Source organism: Lathamus discolor, chromosome 6, assembly GCF_037157495.1.
Source record: "Lathamus discolor isolate bLatDis1 chromosome 6, bLatDis1.hap1, whole genome shotgun sequence".
In the NCBI taxonomy this organism is placed as follows: domain Eukaryota; kingdom Metazoa; phylum Chordata; class Aves; order Psittaciformes; family Psittacidae; genus Lathamus; species Lathamus discolor.
In genome coordinates, this window is record NC_088889.1 from 29,791,972 (window position 1) to 29,813,579 (window position 21,608).

General features: G+C 43.4%; 1 protein-coding gene across 4 annotated transcripts in view; it reads left to right on the plus strand.

Annotated features, from left to right (window-relative positions):
* Positions 1–21,608, plus strand: part of PRIMA1 (proline rich membrane anchor 1) — a 49,292-nt gene that overhangs the window by 15,341 nt on the left and 12,343 nt on the right. For all 4 annotated transcript variants that reach the window (XM_065685559.1, XM_065685558.1, XM_065685561.1 and 1 more), the window contains one exon: positions 12,824–12,953. In XM_065685559.1, coding sequence (XP_065541631.1) covers positions 12,824–12,953 — 130 coding nt within the window. The remainder of the gene's footprint in view (positions 1–12,823; positions 12,954–21,608) is intronic.

Here is a 21,608-nt window from a genome sequence, read left to right on the forward strand (position 1 = left end):
GGAAATGACTATCAGTGGAGCAAAGGGAGGGTTTGGTTTAACCCTCGGCAAGCTGCAGATGCTCTACCTCAGCTTAACGGGGCATCATTCGGCAGCATTGGCTGCCTACTGCTGTAGGCTTCAGAAAGGAGCGATGGTGACAGACTTGTCTGTAAAGCCTGAGGAAAGTGCAGATAGAAACCAGTAACCGATTTGCTTGCCTTTATAACTGTAAGGTAGAGCTGTGCCTTGTCTTTTAGCTTTCAGAGAGTTATACATGTACTGAGTGGTGACTGAGGACTTCACATTGGGCATTTGGCGTGGTGAAACTGCTTGAGCTGTTAATATTCTATATTTTATGGACACTGCATTAAAAATTATCAGTTGATAAATGTAATTTTCTTTTTATTAGTATTAAATTTACTCCTGGTTTGGAAGGCATTTGGCACTTCAGTTCCATTTTACTCTCTGAGGATCATTAATTTTATTTCTCTTAAGTTGAACCTGAATACAATTTGAAAAAGGAACTTGAGTGCACTAAGGCAGGGGAATTACTAATTGGACTCCTCGGGGACATTTTTAAGTGATATCTGTAGCCCTTACTTCCAGCAATAACTGAGCCGTTGAAGTGGTACAATGATAGGTGTACATACAATTCACGTGTACAATGATACAGTGAATATCAAACAAGAGGATTATTTTTATATAGATGCCCTACACTGTCAGAAGTATCTGCTACATAGTCAACCAGCTGCTCCCTAAAACTCAGACACACAACTTGCAGTATGGCTTTCTTTGTAAAGTGAACTCTTTAAAGCCATTGTACTTACAAATCTAATGTTTATTCGAGTCACACTCTCCATATAGTGTCTGAATGCCCAACAGGCAAACCACTAATTTTTCAGAGATGAACACAAACCAGTGTCTTAGAAACTGCTGCTACTAACACATTAGGAAAATAATCAAAGTATTCCCAAGTCTTCTACAGTCTGTGTTAGGAAATTTAGTCTGCAGTTGGCTGAAGCTAGTTTTGTAGCTGCTTTCCCTGAAGGTAGTAATTTAGAGAAAGTTGCAGCTCTAAAATGTGAGTCTTGTCCAATATTTACTATTATCTGGAAGTTCCTGAACTCTTTAGAAAGCCGCTAAAGATCTAAGAGGTAATATCTTAATCATACCAGTAGCACTGAATTTTACTCGCATTTCATAGCCTATGACTTTGATGGCACCACTCATGTGATTACCATTCATCCTGAAGAAGTTGTACAGATCTGAACTTTAATTCAATCTATATATAGAACTTTATACCAAGAAAATCTCATCTTTCTGTGGGATTAAATCTGCTAGCCCTGAGGTATCTTATTAATCATTTGCTGATGAGAGACTGATCATCAGTGTAGGAGCTTTAGACTTCTGAAATCAATTTCAGCTGTTTGAATTTCAGCCTCTATCATCCCTCCTTTGAAGGCCTATTTGCTGCAAGAGCTGAGAGATGGACAAGCTTTCAGAAGGCTTGTTGGTGATTTGCTGTGACTCCTGCAAAGGAGACGTGCGCACCCTGTGGAGAATGGCAAAAAAAGAGTCCAGGGTGCCGCTTTTCCCTCTGCCACTGACCTGCTGGGAGATCCCAAGAGAGTCAACTACCCTGTCAACTACTTGGAGTTACCATATCTGAAACTGAGAAACTTTTACTCTTCTGTAAACTTTGGATTTGGGGTGGATGTCAAGGACTGAAGATTACTATTATTATTAGGCTCAAAAGTGAACAATAATTGCTATAGACTTGATCCGCTATGTCCTGTCCTACCACTCACTGAAGAGGAGGCTGCACTACCACACAGCAAGAAGGGTAAGGCACCTACTGTGCCAGGAGCAAGAGGCAGAGCCTACGGCTATGCCATCACTGCATCATAATGAAAGAAAGGAGGAAGCCTGAGGGGCTGGACAGGAACCCGTTGTGCAAAACAGCACTATGTCATGCCTTATTTCTTCTCCGTCAGTGACAATACAGCTTCAGCAAAACCTTACAAAGCAGCATGTGTCAGCAGATATGGGATTTAACAGCCTGGAAGAGCAATCACTCTGTGTACTTACAGTGTCCATACAAGTGGCACTGCCACAGTACCTTAACATGCTCAGCTATACATGCCTTCACAGCACCTTCTGGGGCGTAGGTTGCATCCCAGGGTGCCTGAGGCTCAGTAAAGCAAGGACTATTTTTTTAAGGGCTTTTGTCACTTAAAAATACAGATAGATGTTAATTGAGCTCTCCAAACCACTTAACTACCTGCAAGCATCGTAAGCCATGGCCCTCTCCACCTTATTTTGGAGAGGACACATGCTTTCTATGTGCTGTTTACTAAGCACTTCCTTGCTGTTGAGATGAGGTAAGCAGTGAGTGGCAGTGAGGGAGGATGCAGGGAGGATGAGGCCAGTTTTCTACTTATGTAATTGCTTCTTGGCAGTCACTTCTTCATGAGATGCCCTCTGCTGCTACAGTGCCCCATGCAGAGGCCTGTCTCCCTGAAATATCTTGCAGATGGTGATGAGCCCATCTTCTGCCCTAAAACAGCCTGAAAGAAAGCCAGCTTGACTGGGAGAGATAACTGTCCAGAAGGCTCATTTCTCTTCATATTGTGGTCGATCTGGGAGGTGATACTGGCTATGTGATTGAGAAGGAAAGCAATACGGGAAAATGCACCTCCTGTTCCCAGTGAGTTCCAGTTTGGAAGTGACCCTTTACTTCTTTCACTGGTCCCTAGTTTGTCTGATGTCAAATGCCTCAGGCCCAGCACTGTTAGCCTGCAAGCAAAGGTGGCCCTTTTGCCAAGAAACTTGAAGTCTCCGCGTATGTGATTCATGGCATCAAACCTCCTGCCTGTGTTGAAGTTGCTCATGCCTGCCCTGAGCTCTGTGGGGCTCAGCAGGCAGGGTGCTCACCTCAGCAAATACCGAAGCTTCTGATTTTTAACAGAAGGAAGCTAGGGCCTCACACAGCAGGGCAGCCAACTGGCTCTTTACAGGAGCAGACACGGGCCAAGCATACCTGCGGTATGCTGGCAGGGGATGGGCTGCAGTATTCGCAAGTACTTGCAGTCCGCAAGACTGACTAAAGCCAGGTGTTAAGTTCATCCTTAAAAAGTGTTGAGAGTTCGCTCACCTCTGTGTATCATCCTCTCTAGGAAATCTGTGGCAGCCAAAGCAGGTTGGGGGAGGGATGTGTAGAGATATCTGTATGTCTGTATATGTGCATTGTGTTTGTGCTTGCTGAATACTGATAGAAATATGCTAATATGTTTTCAGGTTCAGAGTGTCGAAATGGCAAAAGCAGACTTAGTGTGAAGGTTCAGGATGCTCTTTCAGTGCCGTAATGTGATGAGGTCCCATGGTTTGCTGTGGCAAGCAGATGATCCTCAGCACTGATCTTTCCCTGCTGAAGAATAGCCAGTGCTCTCCGTGCACGTCACTCGCCGCCAGAGAGCCAGCCTGTGTGTTTGTGCAATGAAGTGGATGGTACTGTGCTGGCACATCTCTGAGCCTCTCAGTAGTGCCTCTGTTCAAAAGAACTGAGAATTGCTGTCCTCACGTCAGTGCTGTGCTGCTGTTGTTCTGGGATTGAAGGACTGAGACTTCTGTCACTGTCCATGGGAAGGAGAAAGGCAGGCTGGGGGTGAAGATCGTTCTAAAAACACCCAACAAGCAATGGGGAGAGCTGAGGTTGGAACCCACATCCTGAGAGGAATTTCTCATCCATGAGAGGAATGGTGACAGTCTGCCTAAGTAGAGAGGTTAAAGTCTGTATTCTAAAACTCAGAAGATTAAACTTAAGGTTGTATATCTACATACCCAACTTAAAGCATTTGGCTTTCTGAGTGCTCAGAACCTCTGGAAATCAGGCCACCTTCTAAAATAAATTCCAGCATACTAATTTAACAGCGAATTTTCAGACCAGAGGCACCAGATACCTACTAATCTGATCCATGACTCCTGTGCTTTAGAAAGCATTCTGCGGGTATGTCAGGATTAGCCCAGGTGATGGCTCTCACGTGGCGGCAGTGCATAGGACTATCTGGGTGTGTTCCTAGGACTATCTCGGTACTGCCCAGCCTGGCGCTCATCCAGGTTGCAGAGAGCAAGGAAATCTGAGGGTGCCCACGGGGCTCTCCAGAATGACTGTGTTGCTGCAGGGAGGAGGCTGCCTTGTGAGGCACAGGCTTCAATTCTCATTGGCTTGGGACAGAAACTGATAGGGTGTGATTTAATTGGGCTAAAGCCAATTCAGTCCTTTTTGCTGAGGGAGAATCAGATGGCGAGGGAGAACCAGCATCTCAAAGGGAGACTGCTGTTTAGATAAACGTGACAAAGTCAGATCAGCGGGCGGTGGCTGACGTGAGCGTCCATTGTAAAGATAAATGCCAGAGCCACGTGTTAACACAGAAGCTAGCTATGATGTAATCTTAAAAGCTTTTTTTCCACAAGGCCTTTAAATGATCGTGCTTTAGAAAACAGACTCCCCCTCTGTGTTTGCTAGCCCTACTCTCCTCCAAAAGACCTTGGCAGCTGAATCCATATTTCACTCCTATTTACAGGGTCATACCTCAGTTCTGGCAGGTCCAATCGGCTTCACCAACAACCTAATTGGATTAAGGCTGGCAGATCTGGCCGTCAGCCTGTCGATCTTTTGGAGCAGACTTTCCCTTACTACCATTTTTGATAGACTTTTGACTGCTCTCCTGTATGCATCATCGTCCTTTCATAACCATGTAGGACTCTGAAATGTCAGTTTCATCTGCAGCCTTGAAAAACCAATACAAGTTATCCCACAAGCTTAGCATCAGCCCTTCCTGGGCACCTTATGGTATCCCACCTCGTTTCTGTCCATAGGTCTTGACCTCACATAGCTCCTGGGTACTGCATCAGTGTGCCAGCTTGGGACAGAGATCTGGCACCTGCCTAGGAAGTCAACAGGGGAGTTTGCTGCTGATACCCCTGTAATGTAGTTATGACCATATCCAGTGTTTACATCTACTCCCAAGGATGAGGCAACATGATACAGAGGGTAGGACTGGCCAGGAATCAAAAGACATTTCGTTTCCTGGCTTTTTCACTGAGCTGCAGTGATTTTGCACAAGCTGCTTCCTCGCGATGTGCTTCACTTATGCCTTTGTGACCAATACTTTCATCTGCTATCATTTTTATTTTTGTCTTAATGATACGTTCAGTTTCTAAAGGACTCACAAATCTGCCAGGGAAAAGCAGCTGCACGAGACCTACAAAGACAGCGCAGCAACATGTATAATCCACTGCAAAACCCAAACCTGAATGCATGTGGGTTCAATAACCTCTAAAGCTAAGATCATAAGCGCACTTAAAAATCCCCACCCAGCTCCTCTCTTTTTCACTGGCTGTAACCAGGCTCAGGTTTTTCAAGTGGCAGTTCCAGTGCAGTTTCTTGCAGTGAGCCGTGCACTCCTGTATTGCCCATGACCTTCAGAAAACTCCTGCAGAACTGCCCCTTTCTTCCACCTCCTGCCAACTCCAGTCTCCAAAACTAAGCATGTTTCTTGTTTCAGAAGGGAAGTATTTTTAGAAAGGGGGAGAAAACTCAGGAGATAAGGGAACCAAGAGTGTAGAATAACAGCATCTATAGTGTAAAAGCTGTGGGGGAGGGAATTTCTCCAGCATCATCCCACACGTTTTTATTATAGCAGAAGTTCCCGCTGTCTAGTGATTGCAGTATCCTCCTTAAAAGTGTCGTAGGAACATATGCACAGAGCAGCTGCAAGATACAAACTTGTCTGAAACATACTGTGATAAACAGAAGTATCATCTGCTACAGGAATAGCTGATTTCCACCAGTATTATTTAACCTAGCTACTCCAGGGAGGCAGCAACAGGGCAGGCTTTATGCTGAGCACAGCACTATTGCCTGGTAGTAGTTGTTTACCAAATTAACTCGTGGCACTATGAAAGTGGACCTATATTTGCAAGCAACAGAAGGGGCACAGATCTATAAGGAAGTAAAAACAAATGAAAGAAAATCCAGCCTAGGTGGGTTTTTTCCTGAATGACAATTTGCTCCAAAATTAGGTGGTTTTTATTTTCTTTAAGCCAGTCTATTGCGCATTGTGTACAGTTACAGCCCAGGGTGGTGGGATAGGATATTGCTGGTTTAAAAGCAGTTCTTTGGTCGTTCCTCACTGGGTAGCATCTTTCTCCTGTGCCTGTTCTCTGTGTAGGATCACAAGGAACAGGTCCAGCAGAGCAGCTTTCTGGGTCACTGCTCTTTGGGGACTGTGAAAAACCAAATCCTTTCCATTGTGTTCGAATTTAGTGGAGATGAACATGCCCAAGCTCACTTCAGCTGTTATCGAAGCTGTCATTCATTGCTGCTTTATATTCCTGCTGCATTGACCCAGCCCCTTGAGTTAATGATGGCTGTTAATAGATCTGACTTTCTGCACTGCCCATCATGCACCTTTTCCCCGTGCCGACTCTCTAAGTAGCAGCGTCTCTATCACTTTGGGCAGAACAGCCCCGGGAAGCCACAGTGCAGTAGGAATCTCTGTTGTCTTTGCTGCATTTAATCCACACAACACTGCTTTAGTGTTTGGAGTTCCCCTTTAAAGTTTGCTCTGTTTCTGCTTCTCAGGGGGAAGCAAGGGCAAAGCAGCACCAGGGCTGGGCCACATCCCAACCATTGTGCTCAGAAACTGCAGTGCCAGAGCACTGGACATTTAAATATCATAAAATCACAGGGGGATGTTACTGCAGCTGCCACTGGGAGAGACGAAGTCTTCCCAAAGCCCTCTGGCCAGCAGTTAGATGGGTTTGGGTTATGACTGTGGCTTACCATGGGGCAAAGAAGTTTTCCCATTGCAGTTGTGGCCAAATCCAGTTTATTTTCCTTTAGGATTTGATTTAGGGTGTGTAAATGCAGCTGGCAGTGGAACCTGTGCCACCAGCAGCTCATGTGTTTGAGGCTAGATCTTCTCAGACTCCTGCTGGCTTGGATTTACCATAGCTGAAATCTGAGAATGCCTCTACCTTGCCCTCCTTGAGTCTGCTCACAGTCTTTGTTCTGCATTTGCTGTGCAGTCTGGAGACGGTGCAGAGGAGGATTATGGCCTCTTGCAGGCTGTTTCCAAGGCTGTGGCCAGCCAGCTGGGGACAGGGTTGACCCAGCTCCCAAGGCTCCTGTTGATACCAGCATAGCCTTTGGCACTTGATGTGATGTGTTTCTACATCTTCCCTTCAGCAATTCAAGCGTGGCCTGGTGTGTTGTCTGCAGGCAACAACTGTGAAGGGAGGTTGATGAGATGATTTTTGGACCTGCCAGGGAGACAGCGAAGTGCATCCATTCATATCTTATAGCTTCTATATCCTCAAAATGAATCATGTCAGACACATACAGAGGTGCTCCAAATGTGAATATTTGCTCTTATGTGTTCACCTAATGTAAGGAATCTCAAGTGCAGGGAAGAAGGAGAAGGAAGAAATTAGCTGGTAGAGTTTCTCACATTCTCTCACCAGCACTTACTAATTAATCCTGTGGAGCCACTCAGAATGCAAGCACGTTTAAAAAGCTGTTGGCAGCAGTTTCGCTGATGTGGATACATGTGTACACCCCTATATATGCATATGTTAAATATATATCTATCATATACATATCACTTCTACATATATATGTCTGTTTGTACACATACATATGTTCAACACTTTGTGGCGTTCAAGGCCAGGTTGGACAAAGCCTTGGGTGACATGGTTTACTGTGAGGTGTCCCTGCCCATGGCAGGGGGTTGGAACTTGATGATCTTAAGGTCCTTTCCAACCCTAACTATTCTATGATTCTATGTATGTGTATGTATATATGTATGCATACATATGGTGTTTATATATATATATATATATATACACACAAACACCAGGGAGTTCCTCTGACAGCATGCAGAAACCTGATGTGGTTAGACAAGTCTCTTCATCTGTCAGTGGAACGTGGCAGTCCTTCCTTCTGTAAGCCAGTCTTTGTATCTTATCACCAGCCTGAGCATTGCCTTCTGTGGGTAGCTGTGGGTGCAACGTGAACATGAGCTCAGGTTTCCCTCTGGCCAGCACAACATCCCAGGGCCTATGTGTTGAGGCAAGTGTGAGGCTAGGGAGAGCGGAGGAGATGCTGTATGGCATACATGTGTGCATGGCTTTCTGCTCTGGGAGGGGCACCAAGGCCCCCCATCTCCTGATCAGCCTCCTGTCCCACATTCTCACAGGAAATTTTGCCCTCAGATCCAAATGTGAATGGTTATGGTTCAAGGAGAAATCAGTGACAGGACAAGGGGTAATGGGTTAAAACTTAAACAGGGGAAGTTTAGATTGGATATAAGGAGGAAATTCTTTCCTGTTAGGGTGGTGAGACACTGGAATCAGTTGCCCAGGGAGGTTGTGAGTGCTCCATCCCTGGCAGTGTTCAAGGCCAGGTTGGATGAAGCCTTGTGTGGGATGGTTTAGTGTGAGGTGTCCCTGCCCATGGCGGGGGGATTGGAACTAGATGATCTTGAGGTCCTTTCCAACCCTAACTATTCTATGATTCTATGATTCTATTCCTGAAATGTCTTTTAGAATAACGGCTGAAGATCTATATTTGTATCAGGGTCTACCAGTACCACAAACTCCATTAGAAAGTTCTTTTGAAGGATATATTTTTCCCATGCTGGCTGGCTCTCACTGTTAGCTGCCTTGGGTGCACCCAGCACGTTCCTACCACATAGATCATACAAACACATCTGTAGTGGTTCCTACGTGGCAAGATACTGCAGAGGGGACACTTGAGCTGACCCTAACTCGCAGATGTCTCCACATCACTCTGGGTTAGATAACAAAACCAGCATCCAGAGAGCCCACAGCTTCCAGGGCTTTGGGTATTGAGCTCCTGACCTTCATCAACATTTGGAGCAGTGCTTGTGAGCATCATCATGCAGATGCTGGGACAAGGTTCTCAGTTGGCCCCCTTCTCACAGCTGGGTTCACTTCTACTAGTTTACATCACTTGAGCTCTTGGTCCTTCCTTATTAGCTGCCTAGAGCTTCAGTCTGACGTATAATTAAGTTAATCAGCATTAAGTTAATCAGCACTCACTTTAGGGTGAATGTGCGCTGCTGGAAGGAGTGAAGGGCCTTAGCATAAAAGTAGACAAGAGACCTCAGGCTCAGCACTGAAATCAGCTTTCTTAAAAAAGATGTAGGCACATAAGGGAGGCTCTCCTTGTTTCTCGCCTTTTACACAACACAATGCTTATAGAGTAAGTATCCAAGCCTTGGTGTCTGTGTGTGTGTACAGCTTGTTCTTCTGTAGGGTTTCTCCTCCCAGAACCCAAGTTATTTCACATTAATCGGGGGATTCACTGGACTCCTCTATTCCACAGGGGTTTGGACACTTTGCTGTGAAGAGACCCAAATTGCAACAGATTGAAAGTCCCTCTCCATGTTTAACTGGAGTGTCCTGGAAGTCTTTCCATATACCTTGACATCTGAAATCACATCTAAATCTCTTCATATTTTCTGTACTTGTTCCTGCATCCCAGTGCCATAATGGCTATAGGAACTAGTGGATTCTCTCTCTCTTTCAAATAGAGATGCCTACGTGCAAATTATGTGAATGTATCAAAATAATAAAGCAAATAAGAGGAGACTAGAACCCTGCCTTAGCCAGCAGATCAACAGGTCTCTATGTGACATATGTAGAGGTTGGTAGAAACCTGCATCTCCAGTTCCTTTTAAGTTCCAACCAAGACTGATAAAACACTTAAGGCCCTTGGAATATGAGCCTGCCTTTAAATAAAATCCAGTCTCGCTTTCTACCATGCTAATTAAAAGTGCATGGCTGATTCAGGCAGCCGTACAATAGCAAGAGGAGTGCTGCAGGCATAGAGTTGGCAGGGCTTAGCCTGTTGTTGAGTATACAGTATTAAAAACAGGCAGATGTCTTATAAAGATGATTACACCAGCACCATTGACCTTTCTGCAAGAACAGGAATAAAAGCAGGAGGGGAAACAATAATCAGTTTTGATGTATCTCAAAGGCCCTCTACCTTTTTTAGGCATGAAGCTACTGTTGCTGTAGAGAGGTGAGGGAGGTCGCTGTCACCCTTCTATGTCACATCAGTGCACACTCACCAGCTTGGAGCCGAGCCTGTGAGTGGATTGACACACTCAGACCTCAGCCAGAGACACCTCCCCTGGGACTGCACATGGGAGCATGGGTCACTGCCTCCCTTAGATATTTTCCAGCTCAGCCCTGCGTTTGTGTTTGTGTTTGTGTTTGTTTTGTTTTGCTTTGCTTTGTTGGGCTGGTGGATGAGTGAAAGTCGGTGGAAAGGGGTGCCCAGATGCAAGCTCCCTGGCTCAGCACTGCTGCTGAGGGCTACGCGGAGGCACCAACTGATCCCAGAGTAGCCCTTATGATGGAGCACTTACTCTCTCCTGACAGACTTGGTGTTGCTTTCTAATGGCCCAGCATTCCCATGCAAAGCAATTAGCCTACAACCCGTATCACAATGGAAAGTAATAACCTTGACCAAATTAATGTTAGGAGTACTATATTTCCAAAATCTGAGCTTTATAAAGTACAGCCTTGACTACTAAAGATAATCTGAGGGCATATCCAAGGATTCCAGTTCCTGTTCCTATATTCTGTTGCAGGCAGTACAAGTATGTGTGCTTTTATAACATACACAAAGTGATTTAGTGCTTAATCCAGAAAACTAAAACAGCTTTGTCACTGTTTTTTGGTTTGGGAAGCTCAGGACAATTTTGAGAGTGACCCACTCTGAGATTTGGTAAAAAGAAATCAAAGGTTTCTTTGTAATTTTATGTAATTTTATGAGAACCTCCTTTCTGCTCTATTTTTGTGCCAGGGCATTGAGGGAAACCCTCTGCAGCTGAGCTAATCTTTCCTGGTACGCACATTTCTGGCTAGAGACATGTGTGTACAGATACCTGCTAACATTAGAACTGGAGCTGTGTCTTTATGCTGAGCCTTCAAAACATTTAGTCAAAGAAAGCAAACGTGTAAGATTTTTGTGGTGCTGAAATAGTTTGCAGGATGCCTTTGCTCTAAAAGTACTTTTTCATTAATTTGGTTTTATTAAGTTGGATCCAGCCATCCGCTGTAGGTCTGAAATGGGTCTGCTTATTCATTGTATTTATTTAGGCCTGGTGCTTTTGGGAATAGCAGAAGGTGTTGGCCTTCTAAAAGTAAACCTAACCAACTGTTATACTTCATACATTTTAAGGCCAGGAGAAAAAAGGCATTGTGCTCATGCGGACCTTCCAAAGACAGAGAATTTTCTTTACTTATGTAATTCTTACTCTGAGTCCAATCTCTTTAGCTGAATTTAGACTTACTTATTTTAGGAAAAATGAAGAGTCTACCTTAAACTAATTTTTTCAGTTAAATACTCTACCAGAGCTGATACACTACTGTAATGGATAGTTACCCTTAATAATTACCTGTTTCTAATCTATTCACCTTTCCTGAGTCATTTACAAGCTCTATAAGTACCCATCACCCTATTTTGGGGGGAGGAGGTCACTCTTAAAAAAAACACATTCTCTCAGCAGTGACTTTCCACTTATAGTTAGATTTTGAGACATACCAGTTGTCTGACTTTAACTCAGCTTATGTGTGCTACACTGTGTAGCTCTATAGTTTCATAAATCCAACATCATGTGGAATTAAGTTGAATATCATACCAAAGACTAAAGTTATCACACCAGCACCAATACACCTATTTACCAAACCAGTAATCTCCTCAGAAAATATCTACTTAGTTTGACAAGATGTTTTTTCCTAAACCTATGCTGCTTAGCATGAATTATGTATTATTTTATTAATTGAGACATATTTTGACTTGTGCAGCTGTTTGTGATGTGTATAACTAGAAGTTCAGAATATAGGATATATTTTGCTATATTTAATTCTCTCCTCTGCTTAACTGAACATGTAGATTTAGACATTTCCATTGAATGATTCATTATGCAACTTCATTTAAGGTGACCCAAATTCTCCTAGAGTTTATGTGGCTGCACACACTGCAGTAGGGGTCTCTTCTCCCTCTGCAATACACTGATACTGCTCATGGCATTGTCTGTTGCTCACCATCCTTTAGGAAATGTGTCCCCCTCAAAACACAGCAAAAGGAATACAGCCCTGAAGGAAAATATTTTAACCAAGTGCCGCCAGTATTCCTTCCGATGCAAAATATTGCTTGTGTGAGTGGTACTTACATAGACATTTCCTACATATTAGACATACAATTCAAAGACAATGTAATGAGCAAGAAGCTTGTCAACTATAGTCCTCTAAAAGCAATTAATAAATGTAATAAAATTCCTGTTCTTTTAAAATAGATTCCCCTTCCTCACTCCAAGGTTACAATGATAGCAGCTGCAATACTGATGGGTAGGCACTGCAGCGGCTCCCAATAAAGCTCCCCTGATGGGGTTTGAAAGCCTGCCCTTATCAGTGTAACACGTTTCTCTAAAACTAAATCCAATGCAGCAAGACATAGCTAATGCAGAGGGAGAAGATATTTTCTATGGGTAGCAGAGCTGAGCACCAGGTTGTGGACAACACTGACAGAGAATTTGGTCATCTGGGGACCATGACAACTAGAACCAAACAGAGGAGTTGATTGCTTAGAAAAAAATCTGCTTCTTACAGGTGAAATATTTGCATGTCTTTGTGTGTCTGTGGCCCTGACTTAGTGCTATTGCATGGGTGACTGAAGCATATCTGATTATACACTATTCATTTGGGAGAACTCATGTATTTTCCCACACTCTTTTTACAGCTCCCAAGTCTACCTTTTGTCCCACTGAAGAGACCTGGTGGCCAGGCCTGGTTATTATCATTGCAGTATGCTGCGCCACACTAGTGTTCCTCTTTGTAGTTGTCATCATTTGCTACAAAGCCATAAAAAGGTAAGACTCCAGATGCTTTTACTGTGCTTAGGGCAACACAACCCCACAAAGCTTGAACCAAGGCTTGGCTGACACCTTGTTTTGTTTAAAGACATCCTAAAGGCAAAATGCATCCTGTAGTCAATGTGTGTTTTCATTGGAAAGTCACTTTATGTACCATATCGTGCCTGTTTAAATGGTGAAATTCAATGCACAGTCATGGGTATGAGGAGGAGAAAAACTAGAAATGTGATACAGCCACAATGTTCAGATTAATAATAACTTCCCCAAAGCCAAATTGCTGCAGGTTGCTGTGGAATGTCAATAGCTTTGGCTTGGCCAAGTGTAGAAGTAGGAAACACTGTCTTACCACTTCTGGAAGTATTCAAAATTTGCATGTGAGGTTTTTGGCTCTTTTAACTCAAACTCTAGGGTATTTTATGTTGGATTTCATTTGGAGGCTCTACTTCCAATTTATTCTTGCTTCCGAATTCTCATCTAGGGAATCAAATGCAAAAGCTGTCTCTTTTAATGTAAAAGCCAATGTAAAGCTTATGTACAACATGGTGTTGTAGTAACCATTTCAGCTCACTGCTGTTGCACTAGATATGCTTGCATAGGCCTCCAGCAGTTGGAAAGTATTGTCTTCAGTTGTACAGAAAAATGGGAGTGGGAATAATTTCTTCATCTAAATAATATTTCGTAGTTCTGGTGGAAGCAGTCAAAACTTTAACATTTCTGTATGAATACTCCAACTGCAAGTCCAAAGTGTCAATTTAGAGAAGAAAGTAACTTGGGAATTGTATCCTGGATGGAGGGAGTTTTCTCCTTTATTGGTTTCAGTGTGGCTCTGACAACACCCTACAGTCATGGCTTCAATGGCTTCATGGTGTCACTGTTTCATACAATAGGTGTCTTGCACAGGAGCTGCTAGTACAGCTGGGTGACCCAGCTGCAGTAGAGAATGCAATATGCAATCCATAACTCTCCTGAGATACTGCAATGACAAATGTATTGCAGCTTGGACTAATTTTTTTTTTTTCAACTTCGTGATTTTTGAGTGATACTAAAAAAAAAAAAGAAAATGAAAAAATGAAAATACCTTTCAAGGCAAATGTTATCTGCATGAAAAAAAACACAAGATTTTTGATGAGCCTCATTGGGGATATCACAATGATGGAGCATTGCACATGCTTTGTAGTTGTCTGAAAAATTTATGCAGGATTTGAAGGATAATGTATCCAAGAGCATAAAAAATGAAAACTTCAAATGAGAAGACAGAAGTCTGTATTTGATTTCTTATTAAATTTACATAAGTATCTTTGCTGTTCTAGTTTAGCTAAAATGAATGCTTATTAGTTTTAAGGATTTGGAAAGCTTTCACTCTAGTGACAGCACTTGTAGAAAATCATCTATGGAGGACTGCAGTTGGAGTCCGATTAGATTGGTATCACAGTGCAAAGTCTCTTACTTGTAGTTCCTACATTGTACTTCCTACCGTTGGCTGCTCATAGGGTATTGGTCCAATTCCATGTGTAATTCTATTAGTTTCTATTAGTTTCAAAACCAGCTATTGTACTTACCTTTCTACTGCCAAATTGTGAATGATTTCTGCCAAGGCTGCAAAATATACCTATGGGAGCAGTAATTCTTCAGGGCAACTTGTGCCTAGTGAGGAATTGCTCGTCAAATCTGGTGGTGGTATATGGGAGGAATAGAAAAGAAATGTAAACAGCAAATTTAAAGCTGCCTTGAAAAGGCTTTGGGAGTTCACATAACAGCCTCATGCTTTGTGTTGGTGAATAATACTGATACTTGGTGAAGATATCCATTGTTTGTCAACGGTGTGAATATCAGCGTACAAGTCAGCTGCTTAAACAGGCATTAGGTACGGAGAAGAGTGAAAATTCCCCTTAGATATGCTTATTGTTGACATTTACACTGCTGACGAATGCTAAGCTGAAAGCTACTCAGACATGGGATGGACAGCTATAAAAGAGAATCTTCTTAATTATATTTTTACGGGGTAACTAGAGCATTCCTTTTCATCAATGAGTCCTTCCTGAAACAGCTCTGCTGAAAGGGTGCCCCGAAGTTCCTAGCAGCATTCCCCAAGAGTTCAGGGTCCTTGATCCACTGTAAAAGATATCTTTTGATAAATGCTAGGAAATAAGGTAAGATGCTTCACAAGAGAAGCATCTCTGCCTTCAACACAGAGTATTGTTACATATTGTTGAGCTGAATTGGCTTTAGCTGTGTGAGAAGTCCTTCACTCTGCTTCTTTGCTGGAAGGCAGTGGTGGCTAGAGAATGAGTAAGGGGATTAATTTGGGTGATGCTGAAGCCAAGGGTCCCTCCAGTGTATTCCCAGCCTCTGGCTCCATGCTCTGGCCTGTCCTTTTCCACACCTATAACCCCACCAGCTGGCTTCTCCAGTCATCCTCTCAGCCCTTGTTCCTGTGCATCTCCTGGAACTGGGACCTCTGTCATTGCAGCATCTCTAACAGATCTGTCTTCTCCCGCCACTGAAGAGATGCTGAAGACTGAAGTAACAGCAGTCACCTGGCTGTAGGGTGTAGCAAGAGTTAAACATTTTGGTAGGAAAATACAGGCAGAGATTTATTCGCACGGAGCTTGGATCTGTTGTATTAATCCCTCACTTTCATAAGAATCAAATTTGAAGTAGAAAGAAAAAGAAAAATCCTATTATGCTCAAGTTAAAATCTCATTTACTGGTTTCAAAGGGTGAGACCCAATCAAACTCTCTCATGTCTGCTTTTCTGTAGCAGGAAGATAGAGAGTGACTGGCCTTGAAGTATCGTAACTCCGCTGTATTTTTATTCAATCTGTATAAAAAATGTTTCTTGTGGATTGTTTGTTTTCTCCCGTAAAAACTAAACCTTCAGCAGATCTCTGATTTTAGGCATTAAGGGGTTTTGTGATAAAATACAACCTAGAGGATCGGTGCTTCTTTGTATAAAATAACTACCAGAGCCAAGCAAGCACACTGCTACCTCCATCTCTGCATATCCCCTGGAAATACTCAGATTCTCCCAATATTAAGTGGTTGTAAGAAATGCTGAATTCCATTCCAGTGGATGGACTTGACCTCTCTGATTCCTGAGTGAACTAATACTGTAATGTGCCAATCAGCTTTAATCCTCAGGGAACTACTAGACAGGTAAAACTATTGGGAAGATACATGCGGGGTGATTCTTCAAAGGCTCTTAAAGCAGTCTCTAAATTTCCTATGTGTGATGCTAGCTTCTGCAGTGTGGGACACTGCATGACTGGCACACCAGGCACAGATGTGTGCTACTGCATAGATCAAGCACCAGAAGAGATAGGATGTGATACTGTGTTGTGCTGCAGTACGGTCACACACATCATGATAGCACCCTCAGTCTGGCAGTGGAGAAACAGCTATTTTCTCTGGTCTTGGTGACAGAGGAATATTTCCTTTTTTAAAAACTGTAAATTTTCTCCTAAGAAACTTTTCCATGGCGCATTAGAAAAAACTTAAGGGTTGGCACTTAGCATAGGCAGCAACTGCAGTCTGACATCTGTACATTTCTAGAACAGCCTTAATCACTGGCTAAGGCTGAGATCCACTGTAAGCAGTGGAACTTTTGTACTCATTTCGTGGTTAAGGAAAGTGATCTCACAACCAGTGATTTCTGTAATACATTGCAGGAGCAGATGAAAAACAGCTTCAAAATCTGGAATACCTCCAGGTATTTCTCTTCCATGTCTCTCCCTGTAAAATCCTGCCATTCTTTCTCTTTCCCTGGAAGACTGTCACCAAGAAGTAGAAGCAGGACATCCAAGGACAGTTCATAAGCTAACACAGGAGAAAGCTGGATCATTTCAATATTATATGGTTTCTGGACTTGGGCAAGTGCACCGTGAATGCCAGCAGCTCTGACAAATACTCATCTGGTATAAATCAGTGTGGACTCAAAAAACAGTCAGTGGAGATCAGTTTCTTTAATCAGCTCTGGAGGTGGCTCTTTCTTAAGCAATTTTTTTAACATCTCCAAGCACCTGAATAATAATAATAATAATAATAGTAATGAGCAAGACAGTAAGGCTGGAGGGAAGTGGGAAGTAAACACAGTAAAGAGGATTAACAAGGGTTGTTCGGTAAATAAGCAACTGACATTGGGGGGAAAGGGACCTGCAGTATATAATCCTATTTCTGCAGCTCATGGTTTGTTAGTGTCTATGTGGGGAGTAATATAGTTACATAAAAGGGAAAAATAAATCCCTGGCTCCCTGTATAAATTAAGATACTAGAGCCATCTCTGAAACCTCTAAGGGGAAAGCAAAAGTGACCCTCCTGTTCTCCATGCCAGCTGATGCCCCAGCTATGCAACATGGCAAGAGGTGTTTCTGATGGTTTTCCAGCATGTGGAAAACCTGTACTTAATATTTCCAGAACATCCACACAGTTTGAGATAACTCATGAGCAGCCCATTGTGCCTAGTGATTCCTTGGCTCTGATGGAATTTAGTTAGGATGTATTCCTCTGCTCTCTGATGTACCACAGGGTTTGCTGACAAAGAGTCCCCTTGCTAAATCAGCAGAGAAACCAGGCTGATGGTAGCAAAGTTTTACATGTATAGCTTTTACTCACTATTGTTTGTCAAGCCACTGTTTTGTATCTGTCCCAGAGCCTGAGAGAACGGTACCATAAATGCCTAGAAATTAATTTCCTTGAATAGGCACTGAGTTCACCTTCAGATAGTAATTAAATGGAAGAAAACATTTTGCTGAAAGAACAAGTCATATTTAAACGGTCTTAAAATTCATTGCTCAGGTATTTTCTAGGGTACTTTACATTAGTGTATGATTTATGGACACTGTATACTGCAAGGTCTAGTTCCAGTAGCAGGAACAGTTTTGAAAGTTGATTTTGTTTAACAAAATGAGGCAGATGCTTGCAAGGGGAAAACACTGAGGCTTTCTTAAGGAGGGCAGTAAGTGGGAGTGGGACTGTGGTGAGCGTGTCCTATGGTGCTCAAAAGGAAGAAGAAGAAGGTATGTGTGGGCAGATCTTTGCATCTTTAGTGTAATTTGTTGACATCAGACCAGTTCAGCTCTGCAAAAGGGGTTGACCCCCAAGAAGGGCCATTTAAGATGGCATACAGTCTTCATCAGGAAGACCTAAGAATGTCACTAAAGGCAGTTGAAAGACAAACTTCAAAATAGTGGAAAAGCAAGGAAAAGACTGCCATACTGTATACTGGTTATTTTTTCCACTGACTGAATGTTGATGTTTATCAACAACAGGATCAGCATCTACCACTGAGCATCACTGTCCAGGTCTTCAGTCACCTCTAGCCAAAGCCCAACATCCCCTTGGGTTGCTTAGCCTCTATACCTAGTCTTCTCCCAGTGGTGAATCCTTGGACTACAGGTGATCTACTAATGACAATTTAAATACTCTGAGCAATCTTCCTGCAAAAGATCCCATTTTTTAATCAAGAAATGAGTTCATGGAAGCACTGAATGGTTGAGGTTGGAAGGGACAACTTGAGATCCTCTAGCCCAAGCGTCTGCTTTAACAGTCAGCTACAGCAGGTTGCCCAGATCAGTGTCCAGCTGGGTTTTGAATATCTCCACAGATGGAGAGTCCACAAGCTCTCTGAGTTCTTGTTAGTTTTATTGTGTTCTTTCAACCTATCACTATTTATTAAACTAAATATAGCCTTGCTTGATGGAAACTGCTAGTACCAGGAAAATCAGTTGTTCTTCCAAACAGTAGTGAAGTCTGGGTGTTGGTTATGCAACAATTTCCAGGGTAGTATACATGAGATAAACCTCAGTTTTAAGTAAAGTAGCAGAAATATTGCTGCTACTAACTAGCAGGTTCATTTGACAGATCAAAGGCTGAGGGGTAAAGTGGATAAAACAACCTTTAATTTGGAGAGATGGCTGAGCCAACTCACATGGGTGGTGCTGCGAGCAGTTTGCTTTCCTGTTGCCTGTGCAGTACATGTTGGTCAGATAAGCAGGAGGATCTGCTCTTCAGTGCTGTCAGTCTGGGATTTTTATAATTAATACATGTTTGCATAACTATTATAGGGCAGGATTTTTCTTTCTCTTCTAAGTTATACCAAGATGTTTCTCATAACGGGGAATACGGGAAGCCTTCAGAAAGCTTTAGTCTTTAGCATAAAACAAGTGGTCCAAGTGTTTCACAGAATCCTCTTCTATGAGTCATTTTGCACTTGTTCACTCCTGATTTGTGGTATATTGACAAAGATGCCAGCAGAACTCTGCAGAGCATTATGGGCTATCCTGTGATCAATTAACTTTTCACTGTGACCAGAAACAAACTTCCCACTTTTCTCTTTTGTGCTGCAGATGAGGGTACTGCACTGAATGGGCAGAAGTCTTGCAGTAGATTCAAGTACTATACAGTCACTGCCTCCATGCAACTCCAACAGCTATGGGTGGGTTTTACAGGCTCATGCCAGAATGTAATGCTCATGCAGGTCTAATTGTATTGGTTGAAATATTCCTGATTTACTCCAGCACAGATAGAAGATACAAGTGGATACTGGAGCTTTGAAACATATAGAAGAGTTGCCAGGTGTACCATGAGTTTATTATTACAGTTTTTCTTGAAGCCATAACTTCTGAAGAAATCTGAATAAATCTGAGATCAGGGTTCTCTTCACCAACTAGTCTAAAAACTGACTTTAAACTCAAGGCTCTTACATGCTCAAGGTTCTACAAGGCAAAAAAAATAGAAAAGGTGTCTTAAAAATCCATTAAATTCTTAAGCCAACCATAGTTTTTACAAGCTGACACAAGGGCATTTGGGGCTGACCCTGCTGGTGAAAAGCCACAGCTGTGCCTGAGATGTACCCAGAACAATGTGTAGGGACATTTAAAGAAAGTTATTGGCTTGTATCTGGGATATTTGAGCTTAGGGCTGTGTTTGTTACAGCCTGCAAGAGCCCAGCAGCACCCTGGGGTGTCTGGGGCAATCTTTTTTATGACTCAGAGGAAAATGTACCCATGGTATTAGGGTGGGGGATCCATTAATCCATTACTCTGTATCACTCAGAAATTCCCTGTACACAATGAGAATCCCATAGAAACCTGCTGGGTGCTTTTATTGCATCCTTTTGCTTTCCACAAAAGATTTGCAGTGCATGTGGAGTAAAAGCAGTAAAGCCTGATTTCTCCAGTGGCTGAACAACTGCATCTCCCAGTGGCCTTAGTGGACACAGTGGATTTGCAGGAGCTATAAAACCCTAAAAGGTAGAACAAGAAAGCCAGTAAAGTATGGGAAAGCCCCAGAAGTTCCTACGTGCCCCACACTGCCCCAGGCAGGCTCTGCCCAAACTCATTCTGATCTTCCTCAAGGTTACAAGAAGCCAAACCCGACTGTGGAGCAGCTAAGCACCAGTCAGTCCCCTATCCATCACATGCATTCAGCCACTTTCAAGATGACTGGGACTGTTCAGCGCACATCTCAGCCCTGTGTCCATGCCCCATTGCTCCCCAGTCTCTGCCCTTTCTTCTTTTCTGCAGAGGTTTATTTCCTGCATCACCCCCACATTGCCCTGAATTTGACCATGCAGAAGATACCCCTTCCCACTGGACCTTTCAGCATGCTTCTGGCCATCAGCCCTGGGTTGGCCTTGCCCTTGGCTCCTCTAGTTCATACCTTCTACCAATTTTGACTTTGATGCCTGGATCTAACGCGAAATGCTGTGGCCAGAGACCCAAGGGAAAGGCAGAGCTCAGGGAACAGCAGGAGCTGCACTCAGACATGCTTCCTTCTGTCAGCCAGAGGTAATGAGGTATCTGCCCATGGCAGTGTTATTTCCCACTGTAATCTGTGTGTTTCACACCTTTGTATAATTAGTCACAACAAGGTGAGCAAACAAGATCTCAGCTTCTCCATGCCCTCAGGAAGCTTGTCCTCACGAGCTGGTTTCATGGGTCCCCACTACTGTGAAGGGAGGTCAAATCACAGACACCGCTGCCTTGCTGTGCTGTTTGCAGCCACACTGCCTGGGGAGTGAAAGGATGCAGACAGGACCCCTCTTTGTAGTGCTTCGATGCTCCTTTAGTGCACATGGATCACTTGAAGCCACTCTCCAGCCCATTGCTGCTGTGCTGCCACCACTTTTGAAGCTGCATGGTCTGATTTCTGCTCCTTCTGTCCTTCCTTCTCTGCACCTGCCATACTTACTGCTAAATATTTATCATGCTTTGGGGTTGCTAAGCAGCACACAGCTCCCTGCTCAGGAGAGCCTTACCAGGAAGGCAAGACATTCAGTAGGTCCGTATAGGCAGAGCTTTGGGTGGGAGAAGGGGTGGTCCTGCTCTGCCACATGCTTAGCTCACTCTGGTGTCCCCTCTGTCAGCAGGCATGTGGCCACTCCCTACAGTATGGCTGGGGTGGAGAATGATGCTCTGGTTTGTCTGTCTTGGAGAGTTGTTGGCTAAATGTCCATGTCAGCGTTTGTGGAGATGGGCATCATGACATCCATTCCTTAAGCTAGTGCCAGGTAATGGAGTGAAGCACTAACAGGGTCTGATGTGTAGGGTCTGATCCTAGCTGTGTGCATGGCAACTGTGGGAAAACAGGGTCATTCCTTATTCTGGCCTTTAAAAAGAGGCTATACAAGGAGGCAGAGAAATGGTGCCACCT